At 46.3% G+C, this 22,135-nt stretch overlaps 1 protein-coding gene across 1 annotated transcript in view; it reads right to left on the bottom strand.

Moving 5' to 3' along the window:
- Window positions 1–22,135, bottom strand: part of PPP1R42 (protein phosphatase 1 regulatory subunit 42) — a 541,010-nt gene that overhangs the window by 331,528 nt on the left and 187,347 nt on the right. The window contains exon 4 of the mRNA XM_078687204.1: window positions 19,872–20,085. Within this exon, the coding sequence (XP_078543330.1) occupies window positions 19,872–20,003 (132 nt within the window). The 5' untranslated portion in view covers window positions 20,004–20,085. The remainder of the gene's footprint in view (window positions 1–19,871; window positions 20,086–22,135) is intronic.

The following is a 22,135-nucleotide window of genomic DNA, read 5'->3' as shown; positions in this document are numbered from 1 at the left end:
GCGTCAGTCCAGGGTCGTAACCTGCGTTGTGTCAGACTTCCCCGCGGTGTTGGGAGTCCCAGGAGGGGAATGTTGTCTGCGTAGGGAGTGGCCCCTGCTGTGTTCGCCAATGCCTTTCGCCAGCACCGCAAAGCAGTGAGTAACAGGGGGTGGCAATCTCTGGGGATCTTGGCGGCAGGCAGCAGGAGGGAGTGTAGTTCTCCGCTCGCCAGTCTATCTGTCGTGAATGCGATCTCGTGTAGGTTCCTACCTGCCACCCATCGTGTCAGCCATTGGAGTTGGCTTGCGTAATAATAACTTCGTAAGTCTGGCACGCCTAGGCCTCCCTGTCTGGTATTCAATTGTAGTTTCTTGAGGCTTATTCGGCGTCTCCCCGAACCCCAGATCCAAGGGTGACCAATAACGTGTTTAGTGTGGCAAAAATTTGCAATGGGAGTAGGACCAGCAAGTTTACAAAGTAGTACAGTATCCGGGGAAGTAGGACCATCTTTGAAATCGCCACCCTTCCCATGACAGACAGGGGCAGGGATGTCCAGAAGTTCACACTACCTCGAAGACCATTAATTGCCCTTCGTACATTACCCTCAATCTGGTCCTCCGGTATACATTAATGCCCAGGTATTTAAATGTAGTTGGCGCTATTTGGATCTCATAGTCACCAAACTGTACATGGGTAGGTCGTTGTCCTTCCCGGAAGTAGTAGCCCAGGGATTTCACTGGGTTTATGGCCAAGCCAGAGATATTCTCAAATCGTTCAAAAATTGTTGCTAAATGTGAGTGATCTCCATGCAGATCTCGGAGGAACTCATAAACAAAACAAGAGTATTCCAAGGAAGGATTGGAGACCATCAATATGGAGCAAGGAACGACTTCACTTAAGGCGTTTTTTTTTTTTTTTTTTTTGGAAGAAAGCCCTCACTCACCACCTAGTGATGACATGCTTCATCATCGGGCCCCACAGAGGGAATCTAGCATCCCCTCTGTGTGCTGCAACGCCAGAACTACTGCGGAGCGGGTAGTGGGTAAGGACAGTGATATTCTTTGCACATCACTGTCCTTACCCACTACCCGCTCCGCAGTAGTTCTGGCGTTGCAGCACACAGAGGGGATGCTAGATTCCCTCTGTGGGGCCCGATGATGAAGCATGTCATCACTAGGTGGTGAGTGAGGGCTTTCTTCCAAAAAAAAAAACGCCTTAAGTGAAGTCGTTCCTTGCTCCATATTGATGGTCTCCAATCCTTCCTTGGAATACTCTTGTTTTGTTTATGAGATTAACACTGGGGTGCGAGAGTATCCCACTACCCTATCTCTCTTTTTGTTGTAATATGATCTCGGAGGAACACCAATATATCGTCGGCATATATGGAGATCAAATTATGGGTCCCTCCGACTGATATGCCCTCCTCTGCCGCTCTAGCTCGGAGTGCGATTGCCAGAGGCTCAAGTGTGAGTACGAACAGTAACGGCGACAGCTGGCAACCCTGCCGGGTGCCCCTATGTACGTTATAGCTGTCCGAGGTATACCTGCCCGTGCGTGCTCTAGCTGTTGGGTTCGTATACAACAAACAAATCCACTTTACCAGGGCATCCGGGAAGCCGAAGCGTCGTAGGGCTTCAAACATAAATTCCCATGTCAGGGAGTCAAATGCTTGCCGGAGATCCAGGGCAATGCAGCCGGCGTGTGGTAGATCCTGTGGCGTGGCTGACATGAGGGCGTGGAGTCGGCGCGTATTCTGGGAGGTGCTCCTCTCTGGGAGAAAGCCACATTGGTCTGTATGAATCAAGCCTGGAAGATGGGCTTGTATACGCAGGGCAATAGCTTTGCTAAGGATCTTGTACTCCGTGGGGAGCATGGAGAGGGGTCTATAGTTACTCACATCAAGGGTGTCCCTGCCGGGTTTCGGAACGGATATTACCAAAGCCTGCATGGTCGTGACAGGTAGATGACCGACTTCATAAGCAGTTTTGTATATTTTCTCTAGGACGGGTGCTAGCGTTTCAGAGTAAGTTTGATAAAATTCCCCAGGCAGTCCGTCTATGCCAGGAGTCTTGCCTCGGTTAAGTGTGTGGATAGCTATTTTTATTTCCTGCTGCGTTATGGGACTGGCTAGGGCCGTCTGTACCTCCCGGGTCAGGGTAGGGATCGTCAGTCCCCGTAGAAATTCCATCATATCATCCCTAGCGCCCTCGGGGGGGGGGGCATATAGCCGCTCCAGGTGAACCTTAAACACAGTGTTGATTTCCAGCTGTGTGCTTACCTCCCTGCCTGTGTCATCTCGGATGCTTGTAATTACGGGGATATCAGGAGTGTCCCGGATCAGACGAGCTAGCAGGGCTCCGGATCTATCCGCTTCCGCCTGCTGGCGTCTCAGATAGTCTCCATAATCCATAACCCTCAAGGTTTCCAGGAGTTCTGCGTGTTCAATATTACATAATTGTAAGTCTCCTTTGCGCCCAGGGTCTATTCCCGCCTCCGTCTCTAGCTCCCTCAGGCGGTTCTCCACTTCGCAGAGTTTTCCATGAATTTCTTGTCGGGCCCCCACCAGTCGGCCAATTGTAGCTCCCCTTATCACAGCCTTCATAGCGTCCCACACTATCAGGTTAGAGGAGGTGGAGTCCCAGTTTTCTCTGAAATAATTATTTAACCATTATTTGTCCATTTGCTGTTCATCAGAGAGGGTAGAGTTCAGTGTCAGTGGTGTGGATCCTCCCGGGCCTGTATCCAGAGAAGGGCCCACGGTTGTCCCCTCCTTGCCGTCCACAGCTTTCATTCCCTTTCGGACCATGGTTCTTGTCTGCAGGTCCACACAGTGTCCGGGACTATGAGGCAGAGCGGGCGCCCGTCACTTCTTATGCCACTTCCACTCGAGTTGTCGCTGCAGCACAGCATTCTCTCAGGTCTTCGGCCAGTAAACAGTCAAATCTCCTCTCCCCGTGAGCTCGCAGGCCGCACTCACCACCTCAGTAGGGCACCAGGAGCCAGCCCGTGGGGTGTGTAGCCAACCTTCACCGTCTCCTCACTCCTAGGTGAAGCCGTTGTGCGACTCCCGCCCAGGGCGGCAATGGCGATCGTCTGCATGCCCGGGTCCGCCACTTAGGCTTATTCACGGGGCCACGCTAGGTCTGACCCCGGTCAGCCCCGGCTCTGCACCCCTGGCGTGGCGCCACTCAGGGCTGGCGGCCTCCGCTCCTTCTTTCGCTCAGGGTAGTGTCAATGGCCTTCCCCGCGCTGCTGCCCCCCACTCAGGCCGTCGTCACTTGTCCAGCTACGCCGTCCCAGCCTCTCATGTTCAGCATTGTCGGTGGGGGAGGGGGGAGGGGTAAGCGGAGGGGGCCAGGGCCCCACCCTCCACTGCGTCGCCGTGCTTCTCCCACCCGCCGCCGCTCCACCGGATCTCCGGTCAGGATTGCAGGCGCGGCGCGGTCCCGGGGCCTCCCGCAGTCGGAGCTCACCTCGTCAGGCCAGATCTTCCTCCGGGGCGTCCACTCCCAGGCTAGCGAGATCCCTTCTCCGATACGCAGGACGACCCCATCTCATACACCTTCGTCCCCGACTGCATCAGGGGAACAAGTCAGGCAAGTGCGCCGTAGCGGCCACCAGGCGCCGCGCCGCACAGCGTCCAACAATCCGGGCAAGGCCCGCACTCGAAGCCCCGGCCTGCAGCGTGGGGTTAGGCCTCAGGCCTCTCCTCACCGTCCGCCGAGCGACCCCGGCTCCTCGGATCTTCAAACTTTCGCCGAGTTGGTCGGAGCACCACAGCAGCAGATTCCGACCGTTGTCAGCGCAGAGCCACCCCCTATTACGGCAGTCAGGGTGTCTTCTCTCCCGGCGGCACCGGAGCTCTAGCAGATTCCGTCCGCCATGATGGCCTGCTAGCCACGCCCCCTGAAACCATATAGTTCTTTGTTCTTGTCGTTGGCAGGAGAGCTGGTTAGCTTTTTGTCCTAGCTGGCGTCTCATAGCAACCTGCACTACAGCAAAAGCAGCTCAGGCCTACAGAGTGTGGGAGATTACGCAAAGAGAACAATTTGTCTGATTCTAGTGTTACCTGCGCCAGCAAGATATGCCATATAGAGCAATTGTGTAAACATTCTTTCTATTTTGAACGACGGCCATTAATACAAAATTTGCTGGGCCTACAGTAGGCAAGTTTAGTATAAAGTGCAAAGTGCCAACATTGATGTCTAAAACTGGCGGAAGCCCATGCAATGTGCAAATTTGCGGAAAAGGTGCTGATATTTAGCCAAAGGAACAGATAGGGTGATATCAACCTGGTACTCAACCTGATGGCAATAAGAGTTCCTGGTCCCTAGCAGCCTGTTATAGCATAAATACATATGTGCAGAGTGCAAATTTGTGCATAAGGTGCTTACAGCCAAAGGAACGGATAGGGTAATGTCAAACTAGTACTCAACCTAATAGGATTGGAAGCAACAAGAGTCCATTGTCCCTAGCAGCCAGCCATAACATAAATACATACGGGATTCTTGTGAGGGGTCTTCTTTAACATAAATACATATGTGCAACGTGCACATTTGCACAAAAGGTGCTAACAGCCAAAGGAATAGATAGGGTAATGTCAAACTGGTACTCATCTCGATGGGATAGGAAGCACCAAGTGTCCATTGTCCCTAGCAGCAAGTCATAACATAAATACATACAGGGGTTCTTGTAAGGAGCCTTCTCCCCATTCATCTAACCCAGGGGTACTCATAGTACGGCCCGCGGGCCAGGGGCGGCCCGGCAAGCCTTCCCTGGCGGCCCGCGGACCCCCTAGACATCATACCTGTGTTTTACGTTTTTTTTTTTTTTAAGTGTCTGTAGCAGCGCGAGAGACTCTGCTGCTCTGTGGGGGCTGCCGGCCGGGCGATCCTAGCAATGGCCAGAGTAAAGCTGCAGGGGTCTAAGAAGAGGCGAAATACAAAGGCCTCATTAATATGCAAATGGTCTTTTGAAGACCTGTGAAGTGCTCGGGTGCGGCTGTGAGTGTGTGTGTGTGCCCCGGCTGGCACACAGGCAGGGTGAGATGACAGAGGGTGACAGAGGGAAAGGGAGGGGGAGGGGAGGGAGCGGGGGACAGAGAGTGAGTGAGAGGGAGTGAGAGGGAGTGAGAGAGAGTGAGAGGGAGTGAGAGAGAGTGAGAGGGAGGGAGTGAGTGAGAGGGAGTGAGTGAGTGAGTGAGTGGGAGGGAGGGAGGGAGGGAGAGGTAGGGAGTGAGTGAGTGAGAGGGAGTGAGAGGGAAGGAGTGGGAGGGAGTGAGAGGAAGGGCGTGAGAGGGAGTGAGTGAGTGAGTGGGAGGGAGGGAGGGAGAGGGAGGGAGGGAGTGAGTGAGAGGGAGGGAATGAGAGGGAGGGAGTGAGTGAGAGGGAGGGAATGAGAGGGAGGGAGTGAGTGAGAGGGAGTGAGTGAGAGGGAAGGAGAGGGAGGGAGTGAGAAGGAGTGAGTGAGAGGGATGGAGTGAGTGAGAGGGATGGAGTGAGTGAGTGGGAGGGAGGTAGTGAGAGTGAGTGAGAGTGAGAGGGATTGACTGCGAGGGAGTGAGAGGGACTGAGTGAGAGGGATGGAGTGATTGAGAGGGATGGAGTGAGTGAGAGGGATGGAGTGAGTGAGAGGGAGGGAGTGAGTGAGTGAGTGGGAGGGAGTGAGTGAGTGGGAGGGAGAGGGATGGAGTGAGTGAGAGGGAGGGAGTGAGAGTGAGAATGAGTGAGAGAGAGAGAGGGAGGGAGTGAGAGAGGGAGTGAGTGAGAGGGAGTAGGTGAGAGGGAGTGAGCGAGTGAGAGGGAGTGAGTGAGTGAGAGGGAGTGAGTGAGTGAGTGAGAGGGAGTGAGTGAGGGAGAGGGAGTGAGTGAGGGATAGGGAGTGAGTGAGTGAGAGGGAGGGAGTGAGTGTGAGAGTGAGTGAGAGAGTGAGTGGGAGGGAGTGAGTGAGTGAGAGTGAGAGGGAGTGAGTGAGAGGGAGGGAGTGAGTGGGAGTGAGTGAGTGGGAGTGAGTGAGTGGGAGTGAGTGAGAGGGAGTGAGTGAGAGGGATGGAGAGAGTGAGTGGGTGGGAGGGAGTGAGTGGGAGGGAGTGAGAGAGGGTTTGAGAGGGAGTGAGTGAGAGGGAGTCAGTGAGTGAGTGAGTAAGTGGGAGTGACAGAGGGAGAGGGAGTGAGTGAGAGGGAGAGGGGGTGAGTGAGAGGGAGTGAGGGAGTGAGAGTGAGTGAGTGAGTGAGAGGGAGTGAGTGAGAGGGAGTGAGTGAGTGAGAGGGAGTGAGTGAGGGAGAGGGAGTGAGTGAGAGGGAGGGAGTGAGAGTGAGAGTGAGAGTGAGAGAGAGTGAGTGAGAGGGAGGGAGTGAGACAGTCAGAGTGAGACAGAGGAAGATAGGAGAGAGGGAGAGAGGGAGAGAGAGCTAGAGAGGGAGAGAGAGCTAGAGAGAGGGAGGGTGACCGAGAGAGAAAGAGAGAGAGAGATGTGTGTATGCTGGGACGGCTCAGTGGACGAAGGCGTCCTCTGCAGGGACCTGTGATCAACCTCATGGTCAGTTTTATGTTGTTGCTCTATCCCCGCCCCCTCCCCCACGGACCCCCGCCCCCACAGATGCGGCCCTCGGACACAAACCAAACTGTAAATTTGGCCCCCGAGAGAAAGTTTGTGAGTACCCATGATCTAACCCCACCTGTATCCATGCATCTGCCTTGACAAGGGATTTAAAAATGGCCAGGAACTGTACCAGTCTAATGTTTAGCGTTATGTTCCTTGGATCCAGTGACGCCACATATGCTGATCTACAGGACCTGATCCCCAAGTTATTTTAAAAAATCAGCAAACCTCTTCTCTGTGTGGCCAGGGCAGGGCAGATACATATAACGTCCTGCAAGGTTTCGTCGGCTGGATAACATAGGCAAAATCTTTTGTCTCCTCCTTGGCCATCTTCCCTCCACTTTGGAAGGAAATTGAATATCACAGAATCGTAGTGCCAATATGCTCTGTTTTTTCTTCCGGTGGTAGGTGGCTTCCAGAAGGGGTGACTCTTTCTGTACAACATAATATTTCAGCACCAACCACCTGTGCGACCGCTTTTTCTTTATCATTCGTCCAACTTTGCAGTTTAATGGATTTATTTACTGCTCTTTTAAAAGCTTGACCAGATATACTGGTGTTCCACAGACCGCCCAGCTTGAGCATCTTAATGCTTTTTTCAATATATTTTTTGTATTCACTGTTCCCCCTTTGAAGAATGATTTCTGACCAGACTAAATTAGCCAGTGTGCCCTCGGCGGCTGACCACAGTTTATGGCAGCACTTGATATATGCCGCTGGCCTGGCAAGTGTCTGCTTCGTCAATGAAAACTCCAGCATAACTTGGGTGGGCAATGCCGATCTGGGTAGCCAGAAAAATGTGTTTATAGGATCTTATCATGATTTTATCAATGAGACAGCGCCTATCGTTACTTTCGAACCATAAGAAAGAGTTGGTAACAGTTTAGCCTTCATTACTGCTACCAATGGCTTCAGGTTATGACCCTGAATGGACCTTGCCAGTGTATTTTTTGTTTTAGTTTATATAGAGTGAACTAGACCCAAGACATCGGGTATCAGAGCGCTTTACATAGCACCAGTTTCGTTACAGAAGGACACATTAATTTTTGTTAGGCACTGGGAGATTAAGTGATTTGCCCAGAATCACAGGATGTTGAGCGTTGTTGCCAAGACTCGAACCCGGTTCCCCAGTTTCGAGAGTGGCCGCTCCAGCCGTAAGGCTACATCCTCTCCCCAAAAGGTAAGTGGCCCATAAAATCAAGAATGAGTGCCTGCGCCTTTCCCTTCATCGCCTCGTTTGTGGTACAAACATAGTTCTCGCATCTATTTCGACACCCAAGTACAAGCTGGCCAGTACTTCATCAACAGTGTTTATGCTAAGTTGCCATTTGCGTTTATTTAAGATTCAATGAGATCACTTTTGCTTTTTTTGCGGTTTATTTCCACTTAATTATCCTCTGCATATGATCCGAGGTAGTCCTGTAGGCCTAGTCTAGTGTTTCCAAGAAGTAGCAGATCATCAGCATACAGGATATTTGACAAATGTTGGCCACTCAGGCTTGGACGTGGGATGTCTGCCCACCCAGTTCTACAGAGAGGTCTGCAATATGTAGATTCAATAAGAGAGGTGCTAAAACACAGCCTTGTTTTAGGCAGGCTGATGTTTTCACTTCCCTTGGCAGGTGTGTACCATCTCCGATCTTTATCTTAACCCATGTGCCTGAATATAGCAGCCTAATTGCTTGCCGATTGTTGGGAGAAATTCCCCATTGTTGAAGTTTGACCAATAACCTGTTGCATGGGACACAGTCAAACGCTGCTTTAAAGTCTAAGAAACACATATAGAGGGGTGTGCCTGGGGCCTTAGCTCTGCTGAGTATCAAACCCACTGCCATGAGGTTAGTTAAGGTGCCTTGACTCCTTGTGAATCCGGTTTGGTTGAGTAGGAGTCTTCCGCCCATGGCCCATGTCGCCAAATCGTGAAGTAGCAATGTGGAGAAGAAATTAAGATCCATGCCCAGAAGCACAATTAAGCGATTGCTTGGTGAAGATGCCACGCCCCCTTTAAAGATGGGATGGATTATTGAGCCGTTCCACCTTTCGGAGATACCTTCTTTGGCCAGACTGGGGTTAAACATTGCTGCCATGAAGGTTACCCATCTCAAAGTCAATTGTTTAAAGAGCGCTTATGGCAACCTATGTGGACCAGGGTCGCAATCGGCTTATGATTTTTTCATAATCTTTCTTATCTCCGCTGGTGTGTATGCTGGATACACTAATGACCCAGTGGCCCGTTGTCTTTTTGGGACCGATCTAAACTGGGTGCATCATGAGAGCTTCCTTTAAAATTTCAGATACTCTGATCAGTCATTCGCTTATATTTGTATTATGGGCTACTCTTGGACCTTTTTAAAAAATGGTAAGTTTCTAGAGTGTCAGTTTCTCCCTGTAAGGCTGTCACAACATTGTGTTTATGTAGGGATATGCCTACAGTAATAAGCTGTGGGTGATCACTCTCCTCGCTGTGGGATATTCTAAAGTCCCGCACTTGCTTGAAAAGTGGGAGTGTCACCAGCATGTAGTCTATATAGGAGACCAACTTGCCTGATGCTCTGGTCCAAGCAGGGATATATCACCTGGCTTTCAGCTGTTCAGAACAAGTAGGCCAACTAATTAGCAAACCTTGACTAGTTCCTCTCCTATCTTGTCGTTTCGATTTTGAGGAGGCATATTTTGTACTGGGAGATGCCCAACTACTTCCGCATGCTTCTCACTTGGATGATAAAATAAATTGAGAGTGAAGTCTCCTGAGATTGGCCAGTACAATGGATGGTATGTATTTTTTAAATGAAACATTTGTGCTGCAAGCCTTTCTGTTGTTTGTTGTTACAGCTTTCTTCTCGGGATTTACATACATATTTATGAGGACAAGGACTTCGTGTAGGTGCGTAGTCCACCTGTCCATTCACAAAGCCAGGAGGCATGAATCATCCATCTGGAGTTCTGTAACCGCAGCTGATAAGTTGGTGTTAATATAGATTGCCAGGCTGCCTTTTGCCCTCCAAAAGTGCTGCTTTTCTCTGCCAGAATTCTTCATATCCAATTAGTGGAATACTACCTTGGGCCCAGGTCTCCGGGAGCATTAATATGTCAAAAGCTCCTAAATACTGTACAACAGCGGGGTCCTTGATCTTTGTCTGCAAACAACCTATATTCCAGGAGCAGAATGGTAGGCCATGCCATACAGTGGTGAACGGCAGTGCGACCACTACTGATTATGCTGGTATTACCCAGACATTCCTAACCTATTACCAGCGCCTGCATACGACCTGTGCGACTGGCGCTACTTTTGTACGCAAACTAAATTGATCTCTCACAATCACGGACATAAGTTGCTTTATTATAAGTATTTACACTGTGTGTACACTACACTAAAAGCGCTGGCTAGGATGGATCACATCAATGTGCGGCAGACGAGGCCGATTTTGTACACTTATCTTGGAATTGTACTGTTATTTAAGCACTCTGGGGGGCTGTTTTTGCTTTGATTTCCACCATGATTGATTAAACAGCTGACCCGATTCGTTGATAGCGTTGTTGGGCTATGTTAAGCTCCCAAGTCCGGGATGCTGCTGCTGGCCAAACGACAAATAGCTCTATACTGGGATGGCGACAGGGTCCCTACCAACGATGCCTGGCTGAGAGAAATCCTGCTGTTATGCTACCAGCGAACTTTATGCCTCCTTACAACCTCTAACTTCCAGACCTAAGGACATCTGGCAACGCCTGTAGGACTACCTCTTAACACTGGAACCTGATGTTGACAAAGACACCGACAGTTGAACTTGCTTGCCCATTATATGACTCATTCTCCTGACCTTAGTCTGTTTTACTATATATATCTATATGGAACCCTCTATGCCTCGCTGTGCTCAGTCTCAATATTCCTAGCCCCCTTTTCTACCCTCTGATTGATAGTTATATCTGCTCATACATTTAAGCTTGAACTGCCTACTCCGTGATCTGTGATGATGTGGACGTACATCGATACCTATGATCTGTGCAGCACTGTTTACCTTTTTTGGAAAAATGATAAATACAATAAAAATAAAAAAATCAGTTGACTTGTTATCAGGTTCCATAGAATGGCTGACGGCGATACCGTTAAGACAGAAGATAAAGGGACAATGCAAAAGATTGTGCAAGGCCACAAAACGCTGCCAAAATGCAACCACACAAACGGGCATGGATTCTCAAAGGAAATTGTTTCCGACATTCATCAAAGGTCATCCTATCCGAATTAAGACCCACACACCAGGACCAACCCCCATTGTATATCCCCAGGAAAAGGGTACGCAGGAAAGGGAGAATGAGATGAGCAAAGGCATTAGGAAACACTCAGTGGTAAGTGGTACTAACTAACCACCTCCTGTTCTTAAGACAACAGCGGAGACCTTGCCTAAAGACGATAAGGCAGGCTCATGGACTGAAAAGGAAACTAAGCCAAGTCGATGAGCACTCAAATGTGCTTCACTTATTCACATCACCCCATTGTTAATAAGAATGGCAATGCCGTTTCTACTGTTGCTGTACAGGAAACAAACCCATGCTCAATTCAACCTTTCGACAAAGCCCTGAATCCCCAGCTAATCAAAGCCACCAAAGGGCACCTTATCACGGCTTCTGCAGAAAACAGTAACATACTAGGCGATGAAATACACCACTCTTTGCAAAGCAACAAAGGTCAACCAATAGATCACTGACATGAAATGATTATTCATTCCACTATATGTCTCAAAAAGAAGCCATGACGTGCTGAATCGCGTCAACGTGCTAAGACAACTAAAGCATAGCAAGACTCTAGAAAACATCAATTCAGAACATATCCAGTCTTTTGCATTTCTTAAACCAAGGTGAATGCAGTTAACAGAGCCAGGTCTGATATCAATTGAAACACTAGAACGTGCCCAAAAAGTGTTTCAAGACAAAGTCACTTATTGGGACTGGGGGGGGGATCAAGGTGACAACATTTTCCTCCAATTGTTATCCGCCCATTTTTGAAAGAGCCCCCCCTTAAAAACCAAAGCATGATCCATTGGAGCATTTGAGGTATCTATTATCTGCTACCATCAAAGAAGGCATCCCCGCTTGTTTTTTCAGTACTACGAAATGTATGTGGGCCTGAAGGCCAGTTTACTGAGGATAAAGTAAGCCTGGGTTTGTTATCTGGCGAGCCTCTGGTAACAGGAGGGTCACATCTGACCATGCAGACGCCTCTGGCACAACACGATTGGTCCTGGCTCCCCCCAGCCCCTGAAAAGTAACAGGGACTTATTATCAGGAGATTGCACTCCATACAGTGGGGCACCAGTACCCTCAGCCAGTTCAACACATATGCCCATACAATATTTGCTCATGGAATATAGCAGGTTTTCTTTAACAAAAAGCAACAAAAAAAGCCGACCTCAATGTTGTTCAGTGCCTGTGGAAGTTCCAAATCGTCCTTGCAGGATACATTGCAGAGCAGAAATTTCCCAGGTACGCACAGAAAGCCCAAAGGTTGACCTAAAGGTGGTCTAGCGATAGACATTTCAGGCCTTCTTAAAATTAGGGTGGAGCAAATCAATGTCGCACAGAACTGGCTCCAAGCTATTTAACTCGATAACTTAATGCAGGAGGTAAAACAACCACTCCCCTTACTTAATGTATACATTAACCCATGCTCTGAAGCCAAGGCATCTGCAATGAAGCCCCATGAAGAAACAATAATTAACCTGGTGACAAAGAATGACGCAGAGCCCATGATTATATCCGGAGATTTTCATTCTAATCTGCTCCAATCTGAAATACAGGATGAAAACATAATCGCACAAAATTTAGTCTGGACTATTCAAGAGCAGATATTCCTGCATCAAGAAGGAAGGATACCTGGGGCTTGCAAATTTTCTTAACAATCACATTATTCGCACCTTAAAAATGGTAGAGGATCGGCCCAGTCCTGGACAAACATTTCACACAGGTCGGCATCCATAATAGACTACTCAGCCACAACCTGCCTTTCAACAAGCACATTGGGACCTTCCATATTGAGGAACACAAGGACAGTAGTCATAACATCCAGATAATCATGCTAAAACATGGCCCAGGTGATAACCACTCTGCTAAGATCTTTATTGCGACATACGACACAACATTGGAGAAGGCTGAGGTGGCTAGGGAAATTTGCATGGACAACTAGAGCAAACATGCATTGAGCTACTTGATGAGCTCTAGAGCACAATACATAATCCGATAACACTGTGGGTTCAATATTGCGACACCCTGTTAAAGAAGTACTGTAAGAGCAATGTTTCGGGGCACGAGGTGACCACCAAAAGGAAATCTCACCCTTGGATAACAAAATAGCTAATCTCAGCAAAGAAATCACTTAACAGAGACTACCGAAAACTAAAATACAATATCATGAATACAATGCAGCAGGAGAAAATAAGAAGTATGCACCAGAATTATAAGTGGGCTGTGTGGGTAGCTAAAAAAGATTACTCAGAAATTCTGGCATAAGGTCCTGCATTCATGGTAGGCAAAGAATCTTAAAGCCTTTTTCAAAATTATAAATGAAATCGAAAGATCCATCATCATCCTGCGATTCATACGTCACTGAGGAACTACGAGTTCAGTATCTGAGGAATCATAACCCAGTCAAAGAATCAACACTAGACAACAATAAAGTACTCGATTTAAAATGATACAGCACCACAGGAAATACACAGGACCCGACCTCGCAGCTGCAAAACTAGTTTACACAAGAGACATGCAGTCGAACAAACATGCTGCCATTACTGGCTAATACTGACACCGGATGCCCGGCGCTCACTGACCGAAATTTGAAAACACTTGAACATATCATCAGCAAGAGCAGGGAAGAGCAGGGAGCAGGGAAGACGGGCCCTAATGGTTTTCCCACTACACTCTTTCACTACAACATAATACTGGCTACAAATTCTTAATCCTTTATAGAATTTCAGTGCTGGCAAACCAGTTATCGGACTCATGGCATGGATCAATAATACTTCCAATTTATTAAAGGGGAGGGAAGAGCAATCCGGGTAACTGCAGATTAATTGCTTCATTAGATATTGACGCCAAATATTTTACAAGTCTAGTTCTACAGGACCTAGCAACATGGACCAACTCCCCAGACCTTATCCCGTGGAATCAATCTGGTTTCCGCACAGGGCAGGGCATGCTGTCAAATTTAACTGCCCTTAATATCTGTATGAGATCTGCCCTTACCACAAGAACAACGCTTTGCATGTTTCATGAACTTTAAGGTGGCATTCGACATGGTCCCCTGTGAATTATTATGGCAGAAATTAACGCTTGCTGGGATCCCAACCAATACTCTACAGGCGATTCAACTGTTGTATACTGACACATGGCTCCGGGTGAAGTTAGGAGACGGTGCTAAACTTTCACGGAAGATACATACTACAACGGGCTTGAAGCAGGGATGTGTTCTTGTCCTGATGTTGTTCAACTTATACATTTCAGACCTATCACATGCTCTAAGCTCTTTAAATGCTCACTCCCACAAAACTCTGTGGTTTACCTATGACACACATCCTGAACACAGACAACCTGCTACTAATGATTCTGGCCCCGGTAGGATTACAGCACCCTTTGAATAACTTTTCTCTTAAAAACAGAATAAATTTGAATTGAAGCTCTATAAAACTAAAGTAGTACAAAATCACTAAGAAATTTAGATCTCCGAGGGCCTGGTCCATCGGCGGATCTCATCTTGAGTGCACCTCACAGTATAAATATCTTAGAGTGGTATTTGATTCTGGAGGGTCCTTCATCCCATATATGGAGGGCATGAAGCTTAAGTCTGACTCTCTAACATCAAGATATATTCAGCTTGAAAAAATATTGCATGGCCCCATTCTCGGTCTTCTGGGACTGTGATGGCAGCCAAAATACTGCCCACTACAGCATTTGGTTCTGAAATTGTGAGAGAGAAAAAGGCACATTTTTTAGACCTATTAACTGCCAAGACCTACCGCTCAGTTTTTAAATTGCCTAACTACACCTAGCAGGCCAGCTGTGCCTCTAATTTGGCCTCATGAAATTTTACTGGGCTATTAAAATAGCATTCCTGAAAATGTGTCACTCCTTCCGCCAGGCCGATAACAAAACTGGGTCAGCCTGAGTCTGGCAGGAAATAAATTCAGGCAACCCAAAAAGTCTATCTAAAGAATGCAATGCACTTCCTACACGTAGAAAACATATGGGACTTGCAAATCCAGACATCCATTCTAACACCAAGTCACTTTGCTTTCAGGAGGATAAAGAAACCCTGGCTATGAAAAGGTATGCCTGACAAGTTATTAACCCCTACAAAGTTTTAAAACCTCAGTCTTATTTCGACCAAGGATGCCCATTCCATCTGAAGTTAGCATTCATGTGCCTGTGGTTTGGTGACCAGCCCAACCAGATTCATATCCTTACCTGGTCCAGGACAGACAAAGGGGACAAATGCAGGCTCTGCAGAGCCAGTAAAGAGTTGATTGTTCCCAATTTAACTGTTTACCTAGTGTTACTGGAAAGGAAACAAAACTATTATGAGTCTGTTTTAACCAAGCCGGAGTTAGAACTTGTAGACAAGAGCTCATACAGGATCTCAACCACTAAAATACTCGTTTGAACATAAGTGTTAATACATTTGCACAGTTCATCATCAATATACCTTATTTCGGTCTGGTGAGCACAAAAGTGCAGTTGCAATAAATACATTATAATAAATAAAACACAGAGCAGACAAATATATAAACATTATGATAACCAGTAATCATTCAATAAGCCTGGGAGGGGACCTCAGGGAAAACAGTTACGTCTATCAACATAAACCTCCATTGTAGCCTAAGACTTGGCTATAACGTGGTCTGCCATGTTGAGTACCTTGGCCACACCAAGAGAAGGATTATCCCTCTCATAATGTCCATAGATATTAAGTGCCCCGGCCTAATAAATAATTTTAGAAGTTCTCATAGAAAGAGGCAAGATTAAAATCAATTAGTAGAAACAATTTAGGCTATTAGTACTGGATTTGTAAGAAGTATACCTCATACATGAGCAGTAGCAATAATGGTTACAGATTCCCTGTTTTCATTCGTATCAACCAAGCCCCCCAAACGAAGCGTGAGATCGCAAATACTATATATATATAGAATATCTGGAGCAAAAGGGCAGAAAGCGGACCTCTGTTTCCTTTTTACGACAGGCAAAACTGGGCAGGTCTCTAGCTCACACTCCATTTGAGTTATCTCCAGGTAAAGGATCTTAAGGGTAGCGTGCCAGATCTGAACTTGAAATACAGAGGTTTTGCCCCGGCAGGATAAATCTTGTCCAAAGAGATTTCAAAACTGGGCAAACATTTGAGAAACAGGAATTGCCCTGTTAGGTACCCCTCCCTGTGCTCAACCCAGAACCTAGTTAAAGCCCCATCCCACTAGATTTTATTCAAAAGCAGCAGATCACCTTTAGTGACTTCTTCAGGACTAATTCATACGTTTCCCAAATTAAGCAGTTCAAACTACTTTTTTACATCCTTCAACCATGGGGTGAGGACAAGTTTGTCACAATTAATCAGGTCCCTGAGTGTCTCTCTGTAAATAGTTAATTCCGGGGTAGACCAAACCATCATCCAGTATAACAATGGTTTGAGAAAAGATACCAAGTGGAAGGGGTTAAGTTCGAGTTCGAATCTCAACGGAACCAATGGGGCGTTTTGCAACAAATTGACAAGACCTTTAATAAATTGGTTTCCCCAATAGATAATACGGATGCATTAGTGTAGCCCCAAATTTCTGCCCCGTAGAGGGCGGTCCACACTGGGGTGGCTTGACAGATTTTTGGGGCCAGTGACACGACCCCTTCTGGCGCGGACTTGTGTTTCCTTCTGATTAAGAGTGCGCACTGGTTTAGTCCGACGTTACTCTTATCTATTTGCATCCCCCATTTTAGAGAATCTGACATCCTTATGTCCAGTTAGTCGAAGTGGACAGTCTACTGTATCAGGGAACCATCAATTCTCATTTTTCCTTCAAAGGACATGTGAGGATTAATCCCCATAGCTTTGGACTTGTCATGGTTTATTTCTAAGCTTCTGTTTTTACAGAAAGCTGCAAACGAGTCTGCAGTCCCATCTGGATTCTGGAAAATAAGTAGCGTGTCATCAGCAAACATTAGGATCGGGACTGGGATACCAGTAAGTTTTGGGGCATCATGTACAATTGCACAGACACAGTTCACTGCCCCATTAATATACATACTAAATAAGGTTGGAGCAAGTACACAGCCCTGTTTGACACCCCTTCTGATGGGAATCTTTTCTGTGCGGTCACCAACGTTATTCCACCTTACTGGAGCAAAGGTGTCAGTATGCAATACTCTGAGAATCCAGAGGAGATCCTCTGGAACCCCGTAATTTAGGTGTAGAACCCACTCCTGTATACTGGGTCCACTGCCCAGGTCTCCTGTAGGCGAACAATATGATGCGGATCTATGAATGTTCCGCATTCAGGGTCAGAGAGTTTAGTTCCAATACCCGCAATATTCCAAGATAAAAAACAAAGATATGAGTCCCTCATCTCATTGTCCCCTTCAATAAGCCCTACTGATGGGAGGTGCCCAGGGGCCTCGTCAAGGGCGTCTTTAAGATGGGACAGAGACCTCGCCACCTTTCTCCTAGGTCTACACGCCCTATTGAGCTCGTTCACATGGGTGAATTTTGTTAGATTACTTGGCTTTGGCCTTCTCTATGCAAGGCCCCTTTGGCATAGTTGATGTCAGTAGATCTGTGTGATAGGATGACTCCGCTATAGGTGCCAAGGGCTGAGGGCACTAAGATCTTTCACGTGGCGCGGAAAATGGGCACGCTGGTTGGCTATAGGGGATGTTATATTTAAGATGTATTAATGAGTTAGTCCGCAGCCTTAACCTTAGCTCTAATGATGTTAACTCATCTGCTAGAATGATAGACTTAAGTTTGAGACATATGCGGTCACATGTGTTCTGCCCGAGCGGATACCTGTGGCCTATAATATGTCTTCCCTAATTATTGATCTACAGCCCCTGACATGTCTCAATCAGTGGGTCAATTTGTTGATTGAGTCAGAAGATTTATAAGCAACTTTCAGGAGTTGGGGCACATTCAGCAAATAGATATCAAAATGTTTAGAGGTGATAGGGGTGGTATCAATCAAGGTTCTTTGAGCGGAAGAGCTATGTAGAACATCGTAATATATGGCCTGGCAATATATGTTTGTCGAATGGGCCACTACTATTAGACCTATAAATTTCTCTATTTAAATCCCTAGGCAACCTATGGGTGCCTGTTAGGTTTTGTGATTAGGTGGAGTACTTGACGTGTCTCTGTGGTACATTGTGCTAGGGGCAACCTGTTGTTTGGTAGATGTCTAGACCAGCTCTTTTTTCGTTACAGCATTGGTTAAGTTAGTTAGATAATTTATCCATTTTCTCATTGAGGACCATATACAACTTTTCCAACGGCCCCCTTAAGCTATCAATTTCTCCCCTTAGTAAGTGGATTTGACTTGGGAACACTGCTTCAATCTTGCCATTTACCAGAGAGGGATGGGGGCATAGCTGGCTAGGACTTGTTTCCGTTTCCAGATCTACCAGAGCGGCAAATCTGTTTGAACAGTCAACGTTCACCACGGGGCTTAACACTCTTTGCACTTGACTTAAGTAGAATGCCTGGGTTGGCGGCAAAACATTAGTGACTGCTGGTAGCTTCGAATGAAAGTCGAGATGCCACTAGTTTTTTCCTTACTCCCTGGTTTACAGACAGTTGAGCTTTTCCAAAGTATAAGCTCATACTCTTTTCTTTTGCCAGTGATGCACAGGGATGTGGTGCTTGGTTCCGGTGTATAGACAGAGGAGCCAGTTACCGGGTTTTGCAAAATGTAATGGCAGCAGAAAGAGATGAGAAATTAGAAAATATTAAAACTGACCAGGAGGCAAGGGGGGCAGCCTGTCCTGCCTCTTCCTGTCACCGCAGGAGTCTGGAATGTGCTTTATAGGGCCAACACAGATGTGCTGCTGTAACGTTGCCGGAACCGCCTCCTGGGGCCCTGTGAATTCTGGGGTATGGAGCCCTGAGCAAGACCGCTAGAAATTGGTTAGGTCACTTGTTTTACGCCCTCATACGCCCCGTACTCCTCGTTCCCCACTGAAGGAGACAACCTGCATAGGCTAATGCATTGTTAGCTGCCAAAAAAAAATAATCCTCTACCACAAGTGCATAACAAAGGCATCCTCCTGCCTTCCAATTCGAAACAACCCAATCAGATCTCTTTGTGAACACTCCCCGCAAACAAGCTATGGATAAAAACATTTCTAAAAGATCAGCAACAATAGATAGTATACGCGCTGTGATGCTCAAGGATCTTACCCAAGTGCTGCGATTGCCATTACAACAATGCAATTCAATTCAGTTACATTTAGTTGTGGAGTGGTGGCTTTGTTTGGGATCAGAAAGACCTACTGCATCAATTAGTGCAGAGGCAAGAGCGGGGATGAGAGAGTGAGAGCCTGTTGTCCTAGTGACTCCTGATGTCTTCTGGGCCTGACTGCTTTAGCAAATTGTTGGCAAATTGCTAGTTGCTGTGCAGGAGAAACGCTGGTGCAGGAATCCTCTGGGAACGGCCCCCGCTGAAGTTGCTGTGGGCCGGAGAGTAGGCGCGGATCCCCTCCGCGATGAAATGGCCCGAAACGAAGCAGAGGACAGACAGAATTGATACTGCACAGTTGATTCTGGAAAAAGCTCAGTCAGTGAGTTTAAACCAGAACAACTACAGGTGTAAGTGACACAGGAAATGAAGTAGCTTCCCCACTAGAGGCACTTTTTCTACTGATCTACCGTGAAACATCTTTGTTCTTAAATCATTTATCGTTTTAGCATGTAAATATCTTACTGTAATGTTTTTAAAATGTATTTTGGTGTAATGGTTTTAATCAACTATACACTTTATTAAAATCTGAAAATCTAAATCCCTATGTGACAATGCCAACTACCTGATGCCAATAAGGTTTTTGGAAAAGAAAAAGTCACATATATATGCTTACATCAAATTTTCACAAACAACACCATGTTATTATATTGTCATAAAGGTTATGTAAGGATTCAATCAAGCATTGTACCAATGTCTGTGATTTGACCAATAGTAACTCATATATATTTAAGACTCACAACTGCAAGAAAAAAACATTAACTAGTCTGAGTTTGAGATTGAACGAGCAAAATGCTCTGCAAGAGATACTTACGATTTCATCGATGTTTTTATTGGAGAAGTTCAGATGTGTGATCTTTTTTAGGTACTGCCCCAGAGATTCATCTTTCCTGTTTTTGAAATAATTACTGCTTCTTGCAATGAGCTCAACTGTGAGCCGAACCATCCTGAGCCCGTAACTTCAGAGAGCAAAGGTGTGATCTTCAGGATGTCCCAACAAACATCCTAAGGAGCGACTCCACAACTGCCTGTAAAATGAAAACAAATTGGCTCAGGATTTACAGTTGCTGAACTATATATGCAATCGAGTTAACTTTCAGTATTTCTGGGTATGCAATACACAACATGCATCAACTCAGAGATATGAAATTGAAAATCAAAAACACTTTCAAGGAATGCCTTCACATCCTGTGGGAACATCGAGGCACCTGGGAGTTACTGGAAGACTGCTCTCGCTATGGAAAATATCTCGTTTTTTTAAAATTGTTCTTATAGGTATTTATGTATTTTATCATAAATGTGTATTTAATACTAGCTTTTATGGTGTCCAAGATAAAATGTGTGTTTATATGTCTTTTAAGATGAACAATCCTAATAAAGACTTTTTTTGAATGAATGAATGAAAATATCTCATAGCCTTTTGTTTGAGGTCATCAGAGCCTGTGCTCGAAGACAATTCGAAACATGTTGCACTGCTCTCATTCACAGCATTCAAACTTTCTGAATATAGAAACAATAAATAGCTGGTAAGTGGAGTGCATTCCGCTAATTGCTCCCCATCTGGGATATGTCTCCTTAAGGCATGTTTTAGTTGTAAATATTGCAGAAATTCCATGGCAGGTATTTGATACTCTTTTGTGCCAGGCTATTTTAACCCAATATGTTGCTATTTCCTGCAAGCAGCATCAATGAAACCACCATCTATCAAAGTACCCCATCTTATAATAATCCACATTTGTAAAGCGCACAATCACCCGTAAGGGTCTCTAGGCGCTGGGGGCCGTCGGGAAGATTAAGCAAGCTATTGCCCAGAGTCACATGGTGCTGGGCTAATCCGCCTCTGGTGCCGGGGATCGAACCGTGATCCCCAGATTCCGGAGTCAGTCGCCCTAGCCGCGGAGCAACACCTCTTCCATCTTCAGGTAACCACCATCGATTAGCCTCCAAGTTACTGTATCATTAATAATTTTATCACATCTTTCCAAAATTTTTCAGTTTAGAACGGAAGATAGTGTAATATGCCTGTAACCACGCATCCTTTCTAACAAAGATTACTCTCCTTGTCGAGCTTATGTAGTCTGACTGCTGCAGAATGACACCTAAATACACTTTGATGTTCTGAAGCTCTCATGTATGAAATTGTGTGAGGCCTCAGTCCATTGTTCACATTTCTTACACAAAGGATTTCTATTGCTTTCAAATGATCAGGTCTGGAAGTCAATGTCGCTTTTGGAAATAATGGAACATCTCTTTCATTATAGTCTGCCTCTAACAACTTTATCACAACCCTTGAAGTGGCGAGCTACATCTTCAATTGGGTGGTCTACAATGCATCCCTGTCATTCAGGGTCAGGCATTTGTCACCTGAAATTTCTAAATGTATTTGTGCAATCTTAATCGCTGCCGTTTTGTGTGTATGTCAGTTTAACATTGACTAAGTCTATGCATTTTTCCTTCCTAAATAAATTACTGATTCTCGCCCACTTACAGTGGGGGCCATGCTACTTCACAGTTTTGACGAATAATAGGGTTAGAGCAGGCTTCCCTCTGAAGCATAGTCGTTTAAGGACGGGGACTGTTGATTTTTTTTGACCAGTAGGTTCAAAAGCTTGCCAATGACAGGATCCAACATTTTCAACAACGCACATAGAGTGTAGTATAAATTCGCTGAATCTCCAGTTAATTTCAATACATTTGAATACCATCTCAGTCTTTGAGGAGAATAGTGCAATTTTATCACTCTACACCTCTCTTTTTGGTCTCTTCACTGCTTGTCTCCTACAGCAAATTACGCCAGAATGGCCCTAGTGCACCAAAAAGGCATCAGTGAGCGTGGTCATATAACTAGTATAGGAAAGGGTCCGTTTTGACATGGTCACACCCACTTTTTGCCTGGTAAATGATGCAATTTTGACAGAACAGCACTGAGTTCCTGCTATCCAGGTCCCCAGTGTCAGATCTCTTTCCCTAAAACTGTACAATTTTTCCTCCCAATAGGAAATACCTTTAACACTCCTGTAAGTCTCCAGTAAATGGTACCCCTGGTACCTAGGGCAACAACACTAAAGGGTGTCTCTA

This window comes from Lissotriton helveticus, chromosome 4_1 (genome assembly GCF_964261635.1).
Source record: "Lissotriton helveticus chromosome 4_1, aLisHel1.1, whole genome shotgun sequence".
NCBI lineage: Eukaryota > Metazoa > Chordata > Amphibia > Caudata > Salamandridae > Lissotriton > Lissotriton helveticus.
This window is presented reverse-complemented; position numbering and strand designations above follow the sequence as displayed.